The sequence below is a fragment of the Odontesthes bonariensis genome, chromosome 7 (assembly GCF_027942865.1).
Source record: "Odontesthes bonariensis isolate fOdoBon6 chromosome 7, fOdoBon6.hap1, whole genome shotgun sequence".
NCBI classification, from domain to species: domain Eukaryota; kingdom Metazoa; phylum Chordata; class Actinopteri; order Atheriniformes; family Atherinopsidae; genus Odontesthes; species Odontesthes bonariensis.
In genome coordinates this window covers 33,091,192-33,109,946 of record NC_134512.1, presented here as the reverse complement: position 1 = coordinate 33,109,946, position 18,755 = coordinate 33,091,192, and the positions used below count along the sequence as shown (strand labels likewise).

The 18,755-nt window shown below is 40.6% G+C and overlaps 1 protein-coding gene across 1 annotated transcript in view; it reads right to left on the bottom strand.

Annotated features, from left to right (window-relative positions):
* Positions 1–18,755, bottom strand: part of spon1b (spondin 1b) — a 111,965-nt gene that overhangs the window by 83,035 nt on the left and 10,175 nt on the right. Inside the window, exon 3 of the mRNA XM_075470604.1 lies at positions 9,836–9,969. Coding sequence (XP_075326719.1) covers positions 9,836–9,969 — 134 coding nt within the window. The remainder of the gene's footprint in view (positions 1–9,835; positions 9,970–18,755) is intronic.

The window sequence follows — 18,755 nt, the reverse complement described above, 5'->3', positions numbered from 1 at the left end:
AATCAGCTCATCTCAACCTCTTCAATGAGAGTAGCCCAGCTACGGTATCAACAATAATCATTCAGTTCACATTCATCATTAAACTGTGGTGAATGTTAGCAAATTTACAGACTGAGTCTTGTTTTTTTCCTCATATAAAAGGCAGGATTCAATTAAAAGCTGGACCTCCTATAATGGCTGGAGGCTGGGTGCAGGGTGGAGAAGGAGAAATAAAGCTTAGCCCCCCCCCCCCAATACAGGCTGGGTAGGAAGAAAAAAAGTGAAAAAAAGCATGACAATATGCATGCCAAAAAAAAAAATGCAATTACTATTTACCCCCCAAACTATTTTAACAATTATGCTAATTCTAATGATTTGTCAGACTAGACTGACATATTATCATGAAATAGTGGTGTTTAATACATTCTGAACAACTTTGGATGAGTCCCATAAGCTGCAGCATGTTGTATGTGTGAGCATCTCTCAGACAGAAAGCCCTGCTAAAAACAGGGGTGTTGCTATAATTCAAATCTGAAGGATTTATAATTTGATATGGTGTAGTAACAGCTTGTCAAGCCGGTAGTGACCTGGCACCGATTCTGATAACCGAATTTCCATAGATGCACTTGACTCACATATGAACTCACAGGTGTGGAGGCAAGCTGTGCGTGTTGATGTGTAACGTTCCAGATTTCGTTCTGAAGCAATTAAATGTCATTCTAAAAAGAAAAAGGTAATCAAGTTGTGCTAATTACAATGACCATTACAAACACTTGTCTCTAACACAGACCTGGTACCCTGAGCAGCTGAAGTAAACGCAGGCCTCGGCCTCTTGTTAGTTAAAACATGTTTATGTTTTTATTGTTTTCAATATTCCTACCTACGTTAAGAGCTGTTACCTCTACCTTAGAGGTACTATGTGGATTTCTTTGATTCTGACACAATGAGCCTCATGCAACAACCCTTCGTACGCACAGATTTGTTCTTAAATCGTTCGTACGAGTGATTTAAGAGAATTTGCGCATTCACCAATCTTTTCGTTTGTCTTTCAGGTACGAACAGAATTTACGAGTGATCCAGACCTGTCGTAGGAGTTTCGTAAAATAGTCCGCTGTTATTCCGATCAAGTTTGCTTGACTAATGGATTGTATCTTTAATTACTTTGAAGCAAACATAAATAAGTATATAAGTATATAAGTATTTATACCCCATAATTATGCTGAAATTATTCTGTTTGACTTAAATTATGCACTATTTGAAGGTTAATTTGACTCTGTATATAACAAAGTCAATGGGAAGCATAACCAGCCTCACCACCCTTGGATTTTTGACCACTGGAACCTTTCAGAGGGAGATTGGAGACAGATCGGGGGTGTCCCAGTCCTCTGTGAGTCGTGCGCTCCCCTTTGTCATCAAAGCTCTCATCAGTTTATCACCCGTGGTACATCAAATTTTCATACACCGCTGTCCAACAAGTACAAATTAAAAGGGACTTCCATTCATACAGTAATCGGAGCACTAGACTGCACACACATAAGCATCAGAGCACCCATGCTGTCGTGGAGCACACTGAGCTGAAGGCCAGGTGGGTGTGTCTCTATACAGCGGGGGGGGGCAAACTGATCTATAACCAGCCCAGGCAGACCAGAAGGTGTGGTGCCAGAAGACCCCCCTCATGGACCACCCCATCAAAGTGCCATCATAATGAGGCAACAACTGATTGCACGGCTTTAGTTGCAGTCATCGAGCGCCTGGCCATGACGAGACGTTTTTTTTTTTAAGCCATTTTCATATCAAACCATTTCTTTTTTAATTCGGTGACATTACGAACTACAGGTGACACGGAATTAACAGCACTCGTAATTGCTTCCCATTTCTTCGCTTTAGCAATTCCACTGCTGACACTGCTAAAAATGACAGATTTTCCTTTCTGGATCTCTGAAAGCAGAACTTCAATCTCAGAGCCTGTTAAGTTGTTATTTTTGCGCCTTGATGCCGTTTTCAATACTCAACTCTTCCTGGCAGAGGAGGAAGGAAGCGTCGCCTTATATGTTATTATTTTGGGCGTGGAGTATGCAAATCTACTATCCTCGTGCACTTAAATACGCACGTGTGGCATTCATCATTTACGCAGGTGGTTTACACACTTTTTCCGAAGTTAAGAGCGTTTGTTGAATCTGACGTGGCGTGTTCGTACGAGACCTTTGAGCGAAAAAAGTAAGAGAAATTTAGAATAAAAATACGAAAATGTTCTTGCATGAGGCCCAGTATCTTGTGCTGCTGGGTCAATCTGAATTCCTCATGGGGGGGGGGGGGGGGGGTCAATGTCATTATCTTGTCATTTATTTCGCATCTTTTCTTTTCCCAGATCATCTTTTTTCGTCTTATCTCGCCTGGTTTGCTTTTGTGTGATTTCAACACATTTCCAGATCGTAGCTATTTAATTGGCGAGCACAAAGTTGTTATTACCAGAGCTGGCAGATCCTCTCTGTTTCCAGTCTTTATCTCAGGATACACAAGCCAGCTGCTGGCTGTGGACTTGAGACATGGGAGGGGAACCAGTCCTCTTATCGAGTTCTCAGCAAGCAAATATTCCTTTAAAGTTTGGAGTAGATATGGCTACTTTGGTGCAGCTTTACTTCTTGAAGAAGAATCGTAATATATTAATAAATGTCTAACTCTCCTGCTGATCTTATAATAAAAAGATGCTTTCTTTGTAATCACTGCAGCTTTTACTTACCATTTCATATTTGATTTGGAAATAGCAAGCGTTTAAATTTATTAGATCTAAAATCTTAGAGGTTTCACTCAGTCTAAAGAACCTATAGGAGTCCAACAGAGAAAAATAAGCTATGGCAAACTAAAAAATTCAATGACATCTGTATGGAACTTCTTCCAATGAGCTGAGAGACAGAGGCACGTATTTAAGGAACATCATACAGACAGCAGATACAGAGTGCTGGGAAGTAAAGTGAAGCAAAATGCAAAGTAGTGACAGATGAAGAAGATTTCCATGGTCGAAAGGATTTCAGGATTCTTAGAAATTATACTTTCTTTCTTTTCTCCCTGAACTGGCCAGCAAAAAGCAAAAAAAAACTAAAGCCTGATGCATGAATTAGCCTCTAAACAGAATGCCAACAGTACCACAAAGAGGAAGACTTTTGTAAAAAGGGTGAAGTGATGAGCAAGTTGCAGAATCAGAAAAGAGACCTTGAGAAAAAGAAGACAGAGTCAGACAGAAGCATGGATGCTTGATGAGGTAATGTTAAATCTCTGTCTCACTGCTGACAGACAAAAGTGGCAGTAATATGAGGTGAATTTACATCGCAGATGTTTCACTGCACAGAGCTGGATTTATTGAACGATACAAACACTGGGATGGCTGCATGCCATCTGTCACGCTGCAGCAGCAGATAAATTAAAAGCAAGTCTACTGTGGAGCTGAGGGCAAGTTACAGCATCTCGCGCCACCAAGGAAGAGATGCGTGTCACGGAGGTTATTCCCTTCAGGTGGTTGTATAAGGAAACGCCAGGGAAGTGGAAAAAGCACAACTGTCGAGGTGGGGGTGCAGACAAAGGAAAAGAGCATTTTCAGAGGCGTGTCTTCTCAGAGTTTCCACCTGTTCATCATTTGGATTCTTGATTTGTAAAAAGGTGGCTTTCTGCTACATATTGCCATAAGTCAAACATATTGTTTGTATTCCACATGGTCTGAATAACACTTGATCAGATATTAATGGTAAGAGCTTTCTATAATCAGAGAATACTGCATATGTAGCAGTACAAATTGTTGTTGTTATGCAGACAAATCAATTGTTTCTCTTCTTGACAGGAGTTAATGTTTTTCTCTTTTCCGCCTCACTTTGGTTCTCTACATAAATATTTTTTTTTTCTCAATTCAATAACATCCTGTGGCTGCTTACTGGAATATTGTCAATGAATTTTCATCATGAGGTTTTTGTAGTCCCTGGGCGAAAGGCTGAGTCTGCTGTGTTCAGTTCAATTCACACCATCAACAACAAAGCTGATGATGATGCCTACTCTGGACCTCTGGGATATTTCTGCAACATTTGCACACGTGTAGACCTTAAAATTAACTTGTCATGTGAACGGGTGTTCATTTTTTTTGTGTTGGTTTAAACTTTTGATTCTTACAGCAGAGAAACGAAGAAGAAAAGGCAGTTACAAATTAAAGCTGCCGTCGGCAGGTTTTCAAAATTCCGAGTCTAAAGTCGGAAAATTCGAACTGATACAACTTTCAGGTCCCTCCCCCTCTGTGGACGAGGTTGTGCACGTGAGTTCACACCAGTGTGCGCGCACACAAGCTGGGGGCAGACTCACGCTCAGCATGGAAGATGTGGTTGGTGAGTGTTCTGCTCAGATAATAGATCAATAATAAACCTGACGTGATTGGTTAAAAACAGCCGGGAGCGCTCGATTTTTGCAAGCACGATTACAGGCTTCAGAGGGAGCTACAGAATTCGGGATTTTTCCTAAACAGCCTATTTAATATTCTCCTTTCAGAATCCCATGACAGTTCAAGCTAATATGACTAAAAAAAAGTTGCCGACGGCAGCTTTAAACAAAACCTAATTTAAAGTCCTACTCAAAGTTTTTGCAAGGGAAAAAAAACCCTCTCACGCCTTAAAATGACTAAAAAAAGGTTGTGACTCTTCTATAAATATGCTAATCTGGCCCTGCCCACATCTTCACCTGGCAGAAGCTTACACCAGCCATACATTTATCTATCCAACATGTGATGACTGTATTTTTAGTAAAACCCAGTTTTTTCAAAAAAAAAGAAAGAAAAAAAGAAATTCAGCCACAGATGTTTGAACCAGAGAAGGAATCTCAAGAAATCTGAGAGTTTTACACAAGGCTGTATGCACATGGAAGTATCATTATTGTACTTGCTTTACTGGTGAATACTTTAAACAACTTAGTGTTAGTTCCACGAGTCAGTCAAGGCCGGCACTCCCTGAGGTGGTCCAGTTTTTGTAATTTAGCAGCACAGAGGTCCGTGTATATGACGGCCAACCAATTTTCAACAAGCCGTTTCCCAGTGACCAATAATAAAAGGAGAAACGGTTTTTCAGATTTTATTTTTAAAATGAAAAACGGAAAACAAAAAACAAAAAACGAGCTGGTATTTGTTTTCCGACAGCATGCTTCAAGATAAAAACTTGGTATCGGAAAATTTGATTTTCAATGTTTATTTATGGACTGTGGCTTTGTTCGAAACCGCATACTTCTCCTACTACTCATACTGACTTTTTTTCCCGAATGCATACTAGATTCGCCGAAATGTTGGGTATGCATCATGAGGTTACTACTCATACTCAAACTACCCAAGATGCAACGTAACGTGATGTCACCGATCGTCATTTCCTGTCAAAACGGCAGTTTCAAGCTAGCTACAACGAGGGTAGGTTCTCTTCCTGTTTTCAAAACAAAAGCACCAATTGTATCATAATGGCTTTCCCTATGATAAAAGGCAACGGGTATTTTATTTTGTGAAAATAACCGGAAGTGCGTTGCTCACTGCGGCTAGCTTTAGTAGCGCCGAATTAGTCGGAACAAAATTGTAAATAGCCGGAATTTAGATTTTAGGTTTTAGGTTTTCAACACGTTGGGGTTCTAAACGACTACTTTCTTGCCTGAAAATGTTTCAAATGTTGCTAAAGTTTACAGAGATTAGATCTTAAGCGAAATCAGCTTCAGGCCGGCTGATTTCGGCTCGGGCAGGAGCGAGATGCATTGTGGGTAAACGCTTTGCATACTGTCTGATCGATCAGTATGCAGTATCAGGGCTGGGTGATATGGACCAAAAGTCATATCCCGATATATTTGGGTTGAATATCGATATACAATATATATCCCGATATTTTTTCCACAAAGTGAGAGCTGTGAAATTAAATGCTCAGTCAAAGTCAAAGCCAAATACGAGTAGTTTTATTGAAAACTCACTATAAAATGTAAACATACACACTGTATAACAAAGCTCCGTAAGGTGCATATTTAAATAAAAAAAATATCTTAAATAAAATTAGCCTATAAAATAAAATAGGTAAATCTTTTTTCTGAGGGCAGCATTTATATATAAAGAGATAACAAAATAAAGTGCTCAGTTTAAGAAAAACGTTTTTAAACATCAGCTTGAGATTACCTGTTTCTTTTTGTTAACTTAATAGCTTATCTGAACAGTCTCAAACAGTTGCACAAGAAAAAGACTATAAACTCAATAAACATGTTCTTTTTTTTCTTTGATAAACAGTAGTGCTGTCTTGAAGTAGACATTAGAAGACAGACAAGCGTGTCCTCCTTCATTTAAAGATTTTGTGCGAGAAAAACCAGCCTGTCAACGGCATCCGGCTTTAGAGATGCTCTGTGGGAGGTCACGATATTTCCACTGCAGCTAAAAACCCTTTCGGAGGGTGAACTGGTAGCTGGTACCAAGAGATACTTTTTAGCCTGGGTGGCTCAGAGCTGGAAAGACAACTTCATGTTCCTTCCACCACTTGAGTGGATCAGTGTCACTCTCCACACTTGCTGACTGCAAGTAACTTGACAGTTCATTTTCAATAGCCTCCCTCTTGGTTGGTGCAGTGGTGGTGGCTGTGCGCCGCTTGAAGAAGCTTGCGAGTGTCCTCTTAGCTTTTGGTGCTACTGCTGCTTCTCCATCTGCAGGCTCAGGCACAGTGGGCACATGTAGGTCAGGCGTCAGGTGACCGCTGCTCTGATCAGGCAGTAGTGGCCTGTAGGGCCTCAGCTATATGCTCACCGGTGTGATCCTAGGGAAAGTAACTTGTTTGGAGACAAGCTGTTTTCATCTCCCAGTCTTGCATGAAGTGAACTGTCACGCTCATATAAGGTTCGCACGTCCTGCTTGACCACATATCGCTGGTCAATGCAAAATGGGTGACGACGTTAGCGAGCCGGCCTGCAACGTTCTGTCTGACTTCACTATAAATTTGCTTCTTGTGCAAAATAGTTGCGACTGGGAAGCTCGTATCTCGGGTCCATCTTTTTAATTAGCTCTTTGAACCCGACCTGTTCCACTGTTGCAAAAGGGACCATGTCTTTGGCAATGTGAAAGGCCACCGCCTTTGTTATTGCACGCCACTCGTCGCTTTTCTTCTCATACGGCACACAGCGGGAAAATGAAGCTTGCAGTGAGCTTTGTTTTGGGGCTGGAGCTTTGTCAGGTTGGGGACGGCTTGTGCCTGTGGCTGCTGCAGCGCGCAGTTTCACACACTCTTCATATTGCACTTTGTGCCACGTTTTTAAGTGATAAAAAAGATTTGTAGTGCTTCCACCACTGGCTGCAATGTGTTTATGGCACTCCCTACATATAGCTTGGTTTTGTTGCTCGTCTGTCAATTTGTATCCGAACCATCTCCAAATGATTGAGCCACTGCTTTTTCTTTTACCAACCAAGGGGCTCTCCTCCGTACGCTCCGCAGACGTTGTTGCCTTCTCCATGTTTGTTTAAAGGGACAATATGTAATTTCTTCCCCCATCTAGTGGTGCTCTCTAGCGCCTCGCATTTTCAAATGTGCGTTGCAAATTCTTGAACTACAGCAGGTGGTATGTGTCAAGATTCAAGAAGCTATATATTCAGACTCAAGGTCTATAAAAACAAAAAGACATCAAGACACACAGTACAAAGGATTACATAACACACATACAACAACACTATAAATACAGATGACAGATAACATGTCAGATAACATAAGTTGACAGCCTTTGGTGTGCAAATCATATTCCGGGAGTTACCGGAAGTGACGTCGACGCAGCGGTAGCGTTAGCAGCAGTGTGTAGTTGCTATCTGGAAAGTGTTCTTTTAAATAAACTCCCGGTAAACTTACAAACTTTCTAATGCCTCGTTTTGTGAGTTAAGAGCCTATGTTTACTACGGCAGAAGTTTGGTAACAATCAATGCATTATTAGTGGGATAATTTACGAGATAAAATCTATTTACCATTAGCGCCAGTAATAAGCCATTCGGCGGACGTGACGTCAAAATGACGTCATTTCCGCTTGCAGGCCTGGCGTTGGGGAAAACGCGATTCGAAGTGCTTTTTGTCCCTCTCGGCACTTCGTCGTTTTTCATAGACCGGAAGGACATGGCAGCCTCCAAAGAGATTGCCCGCTCTATGTAGATACAGACAAGTTATTCTTCACTCAGGAGGATAAATGAGACTCAGTGAGCCATGCAAGACAAACGAAAGCTTTGAGGGTTCGCTCCTGTTTGACTGGATCTAACACAGAGCAGCTTCAGCTACTCGCTTTTCTGAAACTAATGAATTGCATTTGACTTTTCAAAATGCACTTTACTGTGACCTTTGTTTTATCTGATGCATTTTGCTTTCATGGCCATGTAAAATTAAGCGCAATCCATTGGGGAAAAATAAGATAATGATCCAGACTCCCTGTAACTTTCAGTCAAGTCAGCATCATGCTGTAGTGTTCTGTCTGTTTGCAACAATTTTACGTTGTCTGAGCCAAGAAAAAAAGTATCTTGCACAGATTTAAAAGGGAGGGGGGGACTCAAACATTTGGTGGATTGAGGTTCTACAAAACCACGGTAAAATAGAGCTGACCACCAATCTATTTAATGCACTACCTGGTGGTTTTAGACAGCTTGGATTAATGGATATACCACTGCCACAGTGTACCACAGCTGGAGGGACACACCCCATCTCCTGCCATCATGCTTAGTGGCAGGACATGACTGCAATAAGAATGTAAAAATAAAACAATTTAACAATGTTGATAACTTACTCCGCAGCTGAAGGGTAAAATAAATATTTAATATCTCCAGTGTGCATTTGTGATTTCACATGTAAGCTGTTTGGTTTGGTTAAAACATGCTGCTCTTTAAGTGTTGACTCGTTATTTTTAGTGTAGTTTATTTAAGCTGATCTGAGATCTGTTCATCTGTGTCCTGAATGTATTTCAGAGCAAAGAACACTTTCTCATTATTTCAAAACTTAATCTCATGTAGCTGGAGATTTTTTTAATCATTTCTCTTTGGTTAATAACACATTTTCGGTGTGATGAAAAATTCAGAATTCATACCTATTTCAGCTTTATTCTGGCTTTAATATACATATCAAATCCATTTTTTATTCTCTGGTGTCACCTCACCTACCTTAACTTTTATTGAGTCTTCAAAATGACAACCAAAGACATACAAAATTGTAAAATTAAAGTTGAAACTTATACAGATACAGATACAGGGTTTTTAACACAGCCACATAAAAACTGAGGTCACACAGACACACACCATTCTTGAAATAACACAGAGGTTAAGAGTCACACCTGCTTCAAACCACAAATTGCCCCCAGTAATCATCAACTCTCTGTGTTGTGGAGCAGTGCTTTCTAGAGAAACACCTGGAGTCAGATTTCTTACTCCGCTGCCTGTAACCAATAACAACTGTCTGTAAAAGCAATGGCCGTGCCAGGCTGCTATAGTTATTGGTAAAGGAGCAGGTCAGACTCTGTTTTCCACTTTGTACAAGCAAAAAACACGACATAAAAACTGTGACATAAAAATAAACTTGCAGCGACTAAAAACTTGCTTGATTAATGTTTCATATGATTTTAAGCTTTCTGGCCCTGTCAAGGCAACATTTGTGCTTTTCACACATAAAAAAAAGCAACAAAATTCACATGATTGTTTACCTACTGCTTATCTTTGGGGCTTTCCTGCTTTTATAACGAGGCACTATCTTAATTTACGTGTCTCCCCGAGCTGATTTTGATATGTATTGTCTGGTCCCTCCAACAACGGCACCAAACTAAATACAAATATAATGGTAAGAGCATAATTAGCCCAAGATAAACTCACTTGAGTATAACGCAGCCGGTCCCAGAGGGTGGTGCTGTCCATAAGACTTGTATTCTGGTGCGTCTGCGGGGCGTGCTCTCTGTCACTGCAGGGGGACAGTTGGTCATGAACTGCGTGTCCTCCTCATCAATGATCTGCAAACAAAAGAGGAGGAATTCAGTGTTAATTAAATAAAACCATGAATACATAAAGTTTATCCACTGGAAATACAGCCAAAGGACTGAAAAAAGCAGCTCTTCTAGAAATACTGATGGATTTCATTTTTATTAACTTGACACAAGCTGTGCAGATGCTCTATTTTAGTTCTGTAGCATCATGCTCAAAAAGTTGATTAGGTCCACAAGAATACAAGTTAAATCTTCATCTGAGAGTATCAAATGCCTAAAGTTTTCTGAAGAATGAGGCGGGTCTCTCCAGGGAGGTGCAAAACAGTTTTGGAGGAGCCTCAGTGAATGGATATGCGGAAAAGAGTTATCAAAAGAATAACTTAAATGATTGTGATGAGGCAGCAAAGCTCGGATGCAGCAGTTCTTGAGGGGGTATGGTTAATCTATTCAGTGCAGTGTGGATATGTCAGTTAGCAACATTTGGTTACCTTGGCTCACTTGCTAAGTGTGTATGGGATTAAATAACATAATCATGATCCTATAAGAATCCAATAAAACAAATCTAATAAAAGGTTGAGTGACTGTGGTTTATTTTTTCCAAACTTTATTTGAGAGGAAACCTCAGACTTTCACACCACCTTCCCTATAGTGTAAAGTTGATTTTCAAAAGATCCAACTTCCTTAGAGGAGAAGTTCATTTTTTTAAAACCTGGACCTTATTTCTGGCATTAAATACGTTCATCTACTCACCGATAAAAGTTTGGTGAAAGTCGGCGTCCTTCGGAAGATATTTAGATCACTCAGATCTGCGTATATCCATATAACGGGAGAGAACAAGGCAGAGACAATACAGCCTCTAAATAAGGCATTATCTGTCTTTATTTCACCAATACTTTAAGAGGAATGAATGAATGAACGAGTACTATTGCACCGTAGCTCATAGCTGACATGTTGTTGTTATCCGGGGCTTAAGGGGGGCTTATAGGAAGCGACACACGCTGCGCTGCTGCAGCACAGCTCATTCACTGCGGTAAGGACATCCATCGTACTCAAAGACATCGTCCATGTCGTCAAATTCTGATAAATATTCGGCCATGTTGCACAAAACTAGCAGCAGCAAACTCTGTGTGAAGTTAGCCGACTGTCACAGAGCACGGAGTGAATGAGCTGTGTGTAGAACGCTTTCTATAAGCCCCCCGATAACAACAACACGGCAGCTCTGAGCTAACAAGGCAATAGTACTCGTTCATTCATTCAATGGCCTTAAAGTATTGGTGAAATAAAGACAGATAATGCCTTATTTAGAGGCTGTATTGTATCTGCCCTGTTCTCTCCCGTTATATGGATTTACGCCGATCTCGAGTGATCTAAATATCTTCCGAAGGATGTAGACTTTCACCAAACTGTTATCGGCGAGTAGATGAACGTATTTTATGCCAGAAATAAGGTCCAAACTCAACTTCTCCTTTGAGTCCATCCTACCTTGGTGACTTCAACATCGTCTCAGAAAATAGCTTATGAATAACAGAAGAAGTCATTTTGCTGTCAGTACAACACATTTTTAGCCCGTCATTGCACACTATGTGCTGAGAAGGGATGAGACCCTGCAGCCTGGTGTCATGGCATAGCATAGTTTAAACCCTAACTTCACATCCTTCTGTTAATATGCAAGTCTATTTTATTTTTGATAATTTTAGTGACAGGATGTCACGATCCAGGTACTTCCTCTAGCCCTAAATATTTTTTTCGTTTTGTTGAAGGTGTAAAAAGACATCTGAGAACCTTACAATGTGTGTAAATGATATGCAAAAGGTACAGTGGGGTGCAGATGAAAAAGGGTAAAAAGGCCAAAGGGCTGAGGTCATTAGGATTCAGCTTGTCTAAATAATGAATGTCTGTAGAAGGTTTAGTGACTATGGGGAGAATTCAAGCTGAATAATTTGACCTGCTGGTAACGCAAAAGAAAAAAAGATGAATGACTGAGGCCATTTAAATTCATCTTGAATTATACTGGAATGAGACTGAAAAGTCAATAAAATACAGTATCTCACTGCTGGACTGACTTTTTTTTGCAAATGTCCCAATCTTTACATTAATCTTACTTGGTACAAACAAATTATTTGTTTGCAAGCTAGCAGAACAGAAAAGCTGTTGTTCATTTGTTCAGCTCTTATCGTTGCCAACTTTCAACATCATATCACCAGAGGTCCTACTCTGGCATTTATAATTCCAACACATCCATTTGCCTCCAAATTGTACATTTGGAAGTTTTTGCCAGGATAAAGCCTATCATTACTTTGAAATTGCTTGGTATATGAATATCTCGCCTTCCTTATTCATTAGCTTCTTTCATATATAGCCAGGACTGATGCGCCGTCGTTGCGTATTGTCTCATGTGTGAAAGTACAGAGGCAGAATGGGGGGTTGAAGTTGATCTGCTGCCCCTATGCCTCCGAGCTAACGAGAAAGGTATTCACAGAGGAAAAACCCTGTGTGTCCTTACACAGAAGTTAAAAGTTCACGGAAGCCTCCAGTTCAAGGAGCTGTTTTCAGGTCTATCAAGCACGGAGCTTGTGGAGCTGTCAGCTTTCCCGGCAAGCAAGTTTTCAGCTCAAAGTCCAGCTGAGACTTTTCCCTAGAAGCTCCCGGATCTGCCAGCCTGCAGGAGCTAGCTGCTTCAGCAGCCAGAGAACTTCCACTGCATTGTGCCACATCATCTCGCATGGCTCGCTTCTGCTCTGTTCCGAGAGTTCCCTCTGCAAGCTTCTGGGTTAGCCTGGTTCCTGGCCCAATGCAGCCCGACAATCCCAGAGCTCGCTGTTTGCTCTGTAAGCTCCAATTTGACCGGGAGCAAGCTTCTCAGTGCCTCTAATGACTCGCTGAGTTCTACGGCTTCTTGCTCGGCCTTGCCTCTGCTGTGAACTCCAACTAGTCTTTAAAACTTCTCATTTAGCCACTAATTTAATCTTTTCCTCTCACAGCCTATGCAAAGAAGCTGAACAGCCTCACACTGCAAGTGGGCAGGAACGGTTGGTGCAGGTTCTTTCACATAGTCTGCACAGAACAGCCTTTCTGACCTTGCCTGCGGTGATGCTCTGCAGATTAAATGCCCAGCCATAGTGCTGATGGCTGATTTTACTCATGATATGTCTTGCAACACAAAATACACATCCTGTGGACATATTAAAACGTTTAAACTTGATTATTAGATAAGAGGATCTTTAATATATCATCAGAAAACAGCTGGAGCAATGGGTTCTTCTGTAAATACATTTTGGCTACAATATATTCTCTCACTGCCTTCAGCGATACAGCAGAAAACCCCAAAGGTTTTATATATCGTGTCCTAAAACTGCCGTGTGCAAGCACAGTTTAGGGAGCGAGTCCTTAAATAAACCCATACTGCACATCAATATTAATCTCATCAGTGCCTAACTATTACACGTGCTGAATCTTAAAGCTGCAGTCTGCAACTCTTTTTCAAGCATAATGCCTGGAACTGTCCGGGGATTCTGAAAGTAGTACATTAAATACCCCAATACAAAAAAAAATGAGTTCTCTAGGTCCCCTATATGTCCCGCTAGGTCCCTCCAAAGCCAGCAGGTTTGTTTACAAAATTGCAGACCGGACCGGTAAAAGGTAACCAATCAGGTTTACGAGCTGGGCTCTGCTGCCTGTCAATCACCGATTGTGCACGCGCGATACAAGGTAGGCTCGTCCCCACGCTTATTTATCTAGACTATTGAACTTCATTACGGGCTAGTCTACTTACTGTGTCTTCCATGATCGCAAATGACAGGTGAGTTGATGAATGAGGAGTCGTGTAGGCGCATCTGGCGTGCACGTCTACGTGCACGAGTTCTCATGTGTTTTGAAGGGGCGGGACAGGAAGTTGAATAACTTTTTATTTTTCGGTTAAAAAAATAAGCATTTCTTGCATTTTGCGACTACAGAGGTCACCGTTTTCAACTTCAAGCGTTCTGATAGATCATGTAAACTCTTAAAATGCCAAAAAGTAGGACTTTACGTATGACAACAACAAATCTTGCAGACTGCAGCTTTAATGCAATCCAAGTAGCAGTGTTATGATCAGTCCTGGATTATTTTCTGACATTAACAATAGTTGGTTTTCCTTTTAGAATCACAGAAGCGACATAAGTTGACCAAAAACAAAGTTGTGGGAAAAGAAGTGTTTCTCAAAGACCCAAAGTGATGCTTTGGATAATAACAGACTTGAGTATTCAAGACATGTCTTGCCCACTCCCTTCAGAGCTTGGACCTTGTCAGACATTTTCTAGACTAAACACACACAGAAACAGAAACACACACGGCCCCTGACCTTGCAGCTTGTGTTCTCCAGCTGTCTGGCCTCACCATAACAATGACCAAGCACTCAGTCCCAAACTTCTGGTTGGACATTAGAATCGAGACAAAAGTCGAACACAGTTCCTTCATTTTTTTTTTTTGCTCTTTTTTGAGAAACAATTTCCATATTTCTGTATGCTGATTTACTCTCGCATTGATTTACTTTGTTTCACCAAGACTGAAGCTCTGTCAAGCAAAAGACGACACAAACAACTGACTAAAAGGCATAAAAAGAGACGGAACAGACAGAGATAAAACAAAGAGGCAAACAAAGGAAAATTAAGACAAAAAAAGCACAGTTTTGTGACAGAGATGAATAGGGAGATAGATTAGAGCTGCCATGATGAATTGAAATAGTACATTGAGAAGTATTTGACTTAAATACAAAGTTTGCTGCCTAAACAAGAGGAAATTTCAACCCTGATGTATGTTTACCAAGATAAAATTCAGAAAATAGAGTAGAACAAGTATTTATTATAATTCATCAAATTGGTTTTGTACATTGGACAGCTCTGTAGACAGTTTACAGTCATAGAACAAATAAGGCAGTCAAATCCTAACACGAATGGCGCAGTCATGAGAATCCAGTAAAGTGCCAAGTTACGGCATGCCAAGGCCAAGTTCAGGCCTGTTCCCATCTAAGATAGTCTGCTAATACAAATCTCTAGTCAAGACAGGTCCAGTCACTACTTAGGTTCACAGTCCAGATTTTAAGTTTAAACACGAGACAGTCAGAATCAAGTCGAAAGTGCTGCCAACTTCAAAGTATACGGAACCAATCAAAGTTTATTCACGTATGCAGATAGTTGAAAAGGTTTCAGGTGAAAGAGATTTGATTCCACACAATTAATTAAAGATAATAGAAACCCAGGTAATTAAACCAAAGTCTCTGCACAGCACAGATGAGTGAGGACGGGATGACGTGTTGGTCACTGTGTGAGCATATTGTTACATCAGCACAGTGCTAAAACTGTTTATACCACAGCTTGAGGTGCACTCTTTAGTCTAAACAAAAGGTGTCTCGAGTGAGAAAATGGCGCTGCTACACAGCAGGAAGAGCTCTCTAAAAGAAGGTGTACAAGAAGTACATCATTCATACACCAACACCTTCACCTTCTGGTTCACTCTCCAGCTGTATTTGATGTTTTTCTGACATTTGCAATAACTGTACGTAGGTGGGTTTTGATGGAATGTACAGATGCCTACAGAGACGGACCTGTTCACACTCTTCCCTCAAACTGGTTTTAAATGCACTACCCACACTATACATGACAGCTTCCAAAAAACAGGAGTTGTAAGATCGGCCGAAACAATCCCAAGGCAACCAGTGCACCATACAGGTACCAGGACATCAGTTTTGACGCTAAACTAAGCACAACTCTTACTTAGTTAAGGTACAAAGCTCTGAGTTTCTTCTAAAATGAACCAATAAGAACGTGAGCACTCTGTTCGGTTGTGACTGAGAGACACATCTCTACACAATGCAACTAAGATCGGTACGCTTCACACAGCTTAATTTGATTATTGCTTATGTGTGGCAACAACCAATGTCACATTTACTTTGATTTCACATCAGCATCTTGCACACAATCTTCTTCAGGAAGCATACTGAATGCAAACCAGAGACACATTTGGCAATACACTAATAAAGTGACCCGATGCAAAGGGAAACTGTGGAGCTGGATCGTGTAGAGGTAAGATTGCCACCTTTCATGTAGGTGACCAGGGTTCAAATCCCCTGCATGAAAGGTATACCTCCAGTAGGGGTCCTTAGGCAAGATCCCCTTGCCCTACCTGCCTGCCTGTAAGTCACTTTGGATAAAAGCGTCTGCCAGAAACATAAACAAACATGATGTATCCCAAATGCATAAACATAAACATAAACAAACATGACGTCTGCCAAATGCATAAACATAAACAAACATGATGTTGCAACTGAATATGTGAGGATAACATGCTGCAATTTAAACATAAGTTATGAGGGATCTTTTAAAGGTTGACATAGATAAAAGAGTGATGTGGTGAGCAGAATTAATGAATGAATGCTGCCCTGACTATAAAGCACCTACCCAACCAGGTAGGACAGGCTGCAGTCAAAGACAAATGGAAAGAGAAGGACTTGTGACCACACTGACAAACTACCTGATCAAACTGGAGGCTCTGTTCTGCACACGTTTTTCCTTTTGTTTGACTCAGGCACTTTTAAAACTTACTTAAGTTCTACATCCAATATTGGTCGGGAAAACTGGAGTATAATGCCTTGATATTTATTTTTTAATAACATAATATGTTGGATTCCTCTAAAAAAAAAAGCAGATTATGTGATTGATTAACCCGCCTGTCACTAGGTTCAATCAATGGAAAATGTCTAAAAGGGGCTTCGTGTGACTGAAGCACATACTACTGATAACATGTGGAGCAAATCTAAGTTTAAGGCCATGTTGTACAATCAGACATAACAAAGAATGTGAGAGAAATAGATGGACAAAGAAAGAGTGAGGGGAAGAAGGGTTAGTGTGGGAAGACTGGTAAAGGAGCGTTTGTTTTCTCTGCAGGGCCCAGCATGCCTGTGAGTGTCCACGGTTTGTCTATCTCAATCACTCTCAATCTCCTGGTCTCTGTTCAGACAGTAAACACAGATGCTTCGGAGAGCCTGCACAAGCAAACGCAGTGGTCTGTTTAAACACACACCACGACACACACAAAGAGCAGATGACAGACACGGCAAACCTGGGATCCCAAGAGAAATCTGACAATAAGGGTGATATTAGCAGGCATGTGTGTGTGTGTGTGTGTGTGTGTGTGTGTGTGTGTGTGTGTGTGTTTGTTGGTTGATGTGTGCATTCACATGCCAGGTTTGTAATTAAATGCAAAGTAGTTGCAAAGTACTGAATACAAATAAAACCTTTGGGACCTGAGTCCAGAGACAAGGGGGGAAAAAGAGGCAGACAGGAAGATAGATTGAAATGTCACATCATCACTTGAAGATGAGCTTATTTCAGAGAGTAACAAAGTTTTCTTGTTTCGATGAAGACCTCAGAGGCACAGACATTTTGCCCTGAGCTTTCCATCAATCAAAGCAATACTATTACTGCAGAACACCTCTGAGATCTTGGAGCGATTACCAGAACTGCATTATGGTACATTTTGTGTCTGAGCCACCCAACCAAGGCAGCACAGTATGATGGCCTAACAGCCACCCAGTAAAAGACCTTGTGCATGGCTTTATTTCCAAACAAATGGGGCCACTTCTGTGGCTTTTGGCGTACAGTTACAAAAACATAACACATTCTTTGAGCCATAAAGATATTTTTCTAGAGACAAATCTAAATTTTTTTATGTTATGTGACAGTTCGGATACATTCTCAAGCTTTCCTTCTTTCATAGCCATCAAACCAAGGCCATCTCGTGTCTTCCTTGAATGAAATGCTTGAATAGAAAGCAACTTGACTTATTTTTCTTGGTTCTTGAACGTTATTCACCTCCTTACAAAAGGGATTCTTCAGTTTGTAATTGATTTGTAGAGAAATTCGGCCTAAAAAGCTGCTCACGAGCTACAACATTTAAAAGCCTGAAACTCTCCACCTGCAAATTAGAACTGAAGAAACATTCCTGATTAAAGATAAACCAAGAAAATACATTGAGCTGCCTTTGAGTCAAACGCTTAACATTACCATGACCTGGATGATTCAGACTATGCACAGACCTTTTGAGTCTTGTTTTTGTTCTTGAATATCAGATAACTCTCTATTTTACTTGTAAATAAAGCTAAAATGATTTATTTTGTCCTTTAAGTCTACTCTGTCCTTTTCCATCTTTATTTTTGAGCTGTGAAGTTCTGACACCATTGAGGTGTGCAGTGAAAAGCTCCGACACCATCAGTGAAATCTGTCACCTTGACAGCAAATTAAGGGAACAACCTAAATGACTTCTAAAGATATTCAAATCCAAGGGAAAGTGAGTTTTTTTTAATCTGAACAGTCCTGGTACAGACTTACTGACACCTGTGCCATCGGCAATTTCTGCAGAAAAGAAATAATGGAAACAGGCACCATAATTCCTCTCACCTATAGAAAACGCTGTGCTATGCTCAAGTGACATGTGAGTTTAAGAGCATTAATATCTTCCAATTTCAGCTCCTTTAGTGTTTTTACAAGTGCAAAACAAATCTACGGATTTTTTTGTGCAATAACCTCATCAAAGGCTTACAGTTGGGTAAAGTAATTCAAACTTCAAAAGGTTCTTCTTAAGAATATGAATTGATTGAGATAAATCTGTCTAATCAAGCACAATTTCAATCAATTTGTTAAAACTTCATTTACAAAACTCACTGTTGCTATAGAGACACTGTGCAACCTTTGCCTGCACAGCAAAATGACTGAGGAGAAAAAAAACACACACATCTGACTAAAAAGATGAGTCAATCTTTAGATGAGACTTATTTCTCT